Consider the following 5,431-nt stretch of genomic DNA (forward strand, 5'->3'; position numbering starts at 1 on the left):
CCGCTCATCAGGCCAAGGGTAAGTGAAGGGAAGAGATGACTGCCACTGCGTCTGTCACTCGGTACAGATCTCTCTGTTTTTTGGGGTTCCCATTTCCTGGGAACACTGTTCTTATGTTCAAAGATTTTCCAGGCTAAGTAGGAGCTAGGCGTTCGCTCTAAATTTCATGTGTCACGAATCTCTTCCTGACAAGAAGGGGAGGCAGGGCCACACAGTGACTAGCTTTTCTGGACAGCTGTGGCCTTTTCCACCCTGAGAACAGTGTACTTCTCCAAGACCCATTCGCCCTGGAGCCTCCAAGGGGACTGCAGGGTGATACACGTATGTGAGAAGTGACACGTATGCTAACACGCATATTGAACTGAACAAGAGTTCACACTGGTGTCTGTGACTCCACCCTGGGGCCAAGGGGGTCATTCTGGCCTCTTGCTTCTCTCTAACCTCCGGGTGTAACAGCGGGGGCCTGGGTCCCCTGTCTGACAGCTGTTTACTAACAAGGGACACCACCGACATTGGTACATTACTAATTAAACTCCTGACTTGGATTCCACCAGTGTTCCCACTGACGGCATCTTTCTGTTCCGTTTAACCCCAGTGAGGGTGTCCAGCGTTTCAGGACTGTTAACCAGTTCCCTCTCTGAGAAATGAAGGTACCAACTGGAAGACAGTGTTCATAACAGTTCCTTTCGTGTTCAGTCTTGTGGTTCCCAAGGTCACTTAGGTCCGCTCCTTCTTCCCCCCGTGGGGTGGGGTGGGGTGGGGTGGGGGTCTGGTGTTTTTAACAAATGTGGAGGTGGAGGCGGAGAGGAGCTGTCGTGCCTGCTTAGGGCATGCACGGGCCCCAGGCTTGCTGAGGCAGGGCCACGGAATCCTTGCTCCGCAGGCTGGCTGCGCGTCTTCACGCAGGGAGGTCACGGTCAGGAGAAGCCAGGCGCCTCCCGCCCCCGCCGCCAGCACCCTGGACTCGAACTGGCCACTAAGCGCCGATTACTGGGCTCTGCTTCCGTACCGCCCCCCGCCTGCAGCGCGGGCGGTGTTCACCGAGAAAGTCAGGGAGGCCCGGGCGCAGCGGGCTTGGCGGGGCGGGGTGGTGTCCGTGGGGTGCGGCTTCGGGCCTTGGGGCAGCGAGCGGTGGACGCGCAGGGATGGCAGCGGCGTGGGCGCAGCGGGCCCTGACTGCGCATGCGCAGTGGGCCGCGGGCGCACGTGGCGGCCGGCTGGCGCGCAGGCGCAGTGGGCGGCGAGTGTGAATGCGCAGGCGCAGTGGGCGGCGAGCGGTGAATGCGCAGGCGCAGTGGGCGGTGAGTGGCGCAGTGGGCGCACGCGGCCGGCAGGCAGGCGGGCCTTGCGGGCCTGTTTCAACATGCGGCCGTTAAGCTGGCAGGTGGTGGCTGCGGCTGCCGCAGGCTTCGCGCTGGCCCTGGAGGCGCTGCCCGCCGTGCTGCGCTGGCTGCGGGCCGGGCGGCGGCGGCCACAGCGTGAAGTGCTGTTTTTCCCGTCGCAGGTGACCTGCACTGAGGCCCTGATGCAAGCTCCAGGCGCCACGCTCTCGGGCTGCCCGTGCAGCCTGCCCCACTGCGAGAGCTCACTGAGCCGCCTGCTGCGCGCCCTGCTAGCTGCCCGCGCCAGCCTCGAGCTCTGCCTGTTTGCCTTCTCCAGCCCGCAGCTGGGCCGCGCCGTGCAGTTGCTGCACCAGCGCGGGGTGCGTGTCCGCGTCGTCACTGACTGCGACTACATGGCCCTCAACGGCTCACAGATCGGCCTGCTCCGCAAGGCAGGTAAGCCAGGTGCGGGGCTGGGCAGAGGCGAGGACTGCAGGGGTGTTTGGGGAGGGGTCTCACACCGGCGGGAGACCCAGTCACATCCCCCGGTAGAGCTCGGGTAGTCCTGGCCTCACGGTGGGTCTGCTTCTGTGTAGAGTTCTAGCCGGAAATCTGGGTGTGAGTCCTGGGAGGAGCCGCTGTGCAACCCGTCTTGGGGAGGAAGGTCTGCCCAAGATCACCCAGAAAGCGAATGGAGCCCTGCGGTTCTCTGCCCTCCCATGACCCGCTTTGGCCTTGGGAGCTGGGGGAAAAGCCTGTGCCTGGAGTGAAGCCTGGCCAGTTCAGCTTTTGACCTTAGCAGCCTGAAATGATGATGGCTTGGCCTGAAAGCACTCAGTAAATCCAAGGTGAAGGCTGAAAGCAGATCTGCCCGCAGGCTGGCAGGAGCTTAGCCTTTGGGACTGAGGGGAGGCAAGGCATTTCACTTGAATTCACTAGGGAATTTTCTTCTGAGGCTTCTGGAATGAATAAAACAATGCACTAACACGTGGAGCTGAAATGTTTAGTTGGTGAGTGGTTAATTTGTTTCTCCAGCTGCAAAACAACAGGGAAGTTAGGTTCTCCGGCCCACCTGCCTCTCTCGCTGGGGTGAGGACAGGTGAAAGGGATGTGTGAATGATTCTGCATACCCTCTAAATTCACATCCTGCCTCACCTGCGAATTGTTTCCTCCCCTTCTACCACGTGTAGCGCCGCGACCTGCGAGCTCTGTGCCTGAGATTTTGTATATTAGCTGCTCAGAGTCTGAACCTCATGCCTTTCCATCACTCGGGTACCCAGGAACGTCATTCCTGCTCCATCATCCGTTTGATTTGTCAGTTCTGGTGGCCACCGGAACCTTTGAGAACTGTCCGGCCTGCTCTCGGCACAGCTTGGGTCTTTTGCTGGCCCGGAAGGCAGGTCCCCCTCTGGCGATCCAGGCGGGAACGCACTTTACTCCTCCGCTGCGGTTCGCATTCGTGCGGGCAGGGCTGTGCACTTAGTGTATTAATATTGTAGATGTGGACTTCCGCTCTTCTGGTCGTGATGAGTTGTCCTGATCTTTGGGTTCTTTTGAGGGGGAAGCCTGTCTACGTTTGGGCACAGCTGTTTTGTTCGTTTAGCTTTTATAGACTTGTAGAACCTCAGGTTTGGAAAGAACCTCTTCTGCAGGGAGAGCCTTCTAGTGTGAGGAGGCACATGTGCGGAAGGGCAGGAAGTCCTGTGGACAGATGTGGAAGTAATGAGGGGCCGGGGGCTCCCCTTAGGGCGTCAGCAGTCAGAGAGGCTGGATGCGAGCTTGGGTGGGGGCAGGCCGAAGCTGTGGCTTCAGGGGGGCTTAACTCCCACTTGGCCACCGGACAGGACGGTTATCACAGGACTGAGAACTTGGGGGCACATAAACCCGAGCAAATGATTTTTACCCTTAAGGCCGCTGGCCGGTCGCTGAGCAGTAGTAACCTTGGAGGATGATGCACGCTTGTCGGGGCTGGCGAGGCTGGAACCCTGAGGCGTGTTTCCAGAGGAGCAGAGTCCCGCTGAGAGCAGTGTCGGCCTGTCCAGCACATCGCTGCTGCCCCGGCCCTCCGGACGGACCTTCTCCTGCTCTGGGTTCGGCGGCTGCCACCAGTCCAGGCGTAACAAGCGTCCCGTGGCCACCACCCAGGACCCGGGCAACAGTCAGCCGTGTTAGAAAGTCCGCTCTGGAGAAAGAGACCAAGGGCTGGGCAGCCGGGCGGGACCGAGCTCACACTCAGGGCGGGGCCACGTTTGGGGCAGGGCCGTGGGCGGGGCTCACGCCCAGGGGAGGGTCTGTGGGCGGGCTTGTGCTCGGGGCGGGGCTCACGCTCTTGGGTGGGGCCGTGGGCGGGGCTCGTGCTCAGGGGCGGGATTGTGGGCGGGGCTCACGCTCACTGGCGGGGTCAGGCCAGGCGGCAGTGAAGGACCTATGTTCGCAGGTATCCAGGTGCGGCACGACCAGGACCTGGGCTACATGCACCATAAGTTTGCGATCGTGGACAAGAAGGTGTTGATCACGGGCTCCCTCAACTGGACCACTCAGGCCATTCAGAACAACAGGGAGAACGTGCTCATCCTGGAGGACGAGGAGTACGTGAGGCTCTTTCTGGAAGAATTTGAGCGTATTTGGGAGGAGTTTAACCCTACGAAGTACACTTTTTTCCCGAAGAAGAGTCGGCGCTGAAGCGTCTGTCCTTCTGCATTGGGGCGGGGCCCTCGGGGCGTCCAGGACGCGGGGCAGGTGCGTGTCCGCTCGGGCCGCAAGGTGGGTCCGACTGCGGAGGCGGGTGCAGTCGTGGTCACCCACGCGGTGGGGCGTGAAAAGGAGCCAGGCCTGGGTCGGGAGTGTGGCCGCCCTACAGCCCCCGCAGCCTGCGGTCACCGCTCCCTGGGGGCTTCCAGCGGGTCCGAGTCCGGATTCCTCTGTCGGACAGACGCTGAAGGCCCCACCTGCTGTCGGGGCGCCGTCTGCGGGGCGGGACTGGCAGCGGCCGGGAGCGGCTTCTGTTCCCACATGTTATGGTTTTAATTTTGAACATTGTCACGCTCAGCGGAGCTCGGTTGTGTGTTCAGGACCTACCTTCCTGTGGACACCTGGGGACCCTGCTCTTCGGGGGTTTGGGCCCAGGGTGGGCATCGCAGTTACCAGCATCTGAGGAGGGTCTGGGTCGCAGATCTGTGCTGGGTTCCAGCCCAGGTTTCTGTTCGCAGGAAATGGAGAGCAAGTATCTTCCATCCGTCTTTGAAGGGTCCAGGTTGCTTTCTCCGTAACCTGTATCTTTACACAGAGGTGGCTTAGGTAGCACGTGAGCACGTTTCATCTTGTCACCTCTGTATGTGTGGTGCCCGTTGTCCCCAGGTCTGGTGGCCGCGTCCCTGGGCCTCTTCCTCCCTGTCCGGCTCACACAGCCACTTGCAGAGGCTACTCTGTTGCGAGTTTTTCTCCTTTTAAAGTTACCTTTAACTTAGGCTGTTAGACAAGTAAACTCATGGTTAATTCTTATTATTTAAATAAAGCTGTAGCGTGTGACACGTGGATTGGAAACGAGAAATGGTCTTATGTTAAACTCGTTTTTCACAAGCCTGTGCTGCAGCCCGTATGCTCTGAGAGGAAGGGAGGCCCTAGCCGTGTCCCAAGTGATGCCCACACGTTTGAATAAACACATTGTCCTTCTGGACCCGTTGGTGTTGTCTCTGCCTTTTATTCTTTCCAACAGTGGCTCCTCTTTATTAAACAGAACTTCGGGGGGCGGGGGGGGTGGTGGACACAGACAGCTGTTTAGAAACTGTTGGCCAAATGGGAGCTTCAGATGGAGGGAAGACGTGAAAGGGCCATTCCTGGCGTCCACCTGCTTTGGTGATGTCAGCCCATCCTGTCTGCCCGCCCTGTGGGGCCAGCGCTCAGACAGTGTGTGGCACCCAGTGTCCCAGTGACGTGTGCATGTCTGGCCACCTGGCTGTTTCCAAAGTTGTGAGGTGACTTCATCTCATATCATTTTTAGTTAATATAGTTTTCTTTATGTTGTTTTTATTTCCATCAATTTAGCAGCAGAGGAAAATTAAATCTAATAAAAATGTTCAGATAATCGCTTTTCTGAAAGCTACATGGAG

At 58.9% G+C, this 5,431-nt stretch overlaps 1 protein-coding gene across 1 annotated transcript; it reads left to right on the plus strand.

The window, feature by feature from the left end:
- The first annotated feature begins 1,305 nt into the window (after positions 1 to 1,305).
- On the plus strand, positions 1,306 to 5,034 carry PLD6 (phospholipase D family member 6). Its single transcript, XM_010993612.3, has 2 exons — positions 1,306 to 1,778; positions 3,760 to 5,034. The coding sequence occupies exons 1-2, from the start codon at positions 1,364 to 1,366 to the stop codon at positions 4,002 to 4,004; spliced, it is 660 nt and encodes a 219-aa protein (XP_010991914.3). The 5' UTR covers positions 1,306 to 1,363; the 3' UTR covers positions 4,005 to 5,034.
- Positions 5,035 to 5,431: the final 397 nt, after the last annotated feature.

This window comes from Camelus dromedarius, chromosome 16, assembly GCF_036321535.1.
Source record: "Camelus dromedarius isolate mCamDro1 chromosome 16, mCamDro1.pat, whole genome shotgun sequence".
Lineage (NCBI taxonomy): Eukaryota > Metazoa > Chordata > Mammalia > Artiodactyla > Camelidae > Camelus > Camelus dromedarius.

Excerpts from the sequence above, each read along its gene's own strand:
- PLD6 (XM_010993612.3), top strand. The coding sequence starts at position 1,364 with ATGCGGCCGTTAAGCTGGCAGGTGGTGGCTGCGGCTGCCGCAGGCTTC. Across the intron at positions 1,779-3,759 it reads CGGCCTGCTCCGCAAGGCAG|GTATCCAGGTGCGGCACGAC; the intron begins GTAAGCCAGGTG and ends CTATGTTCGCAG.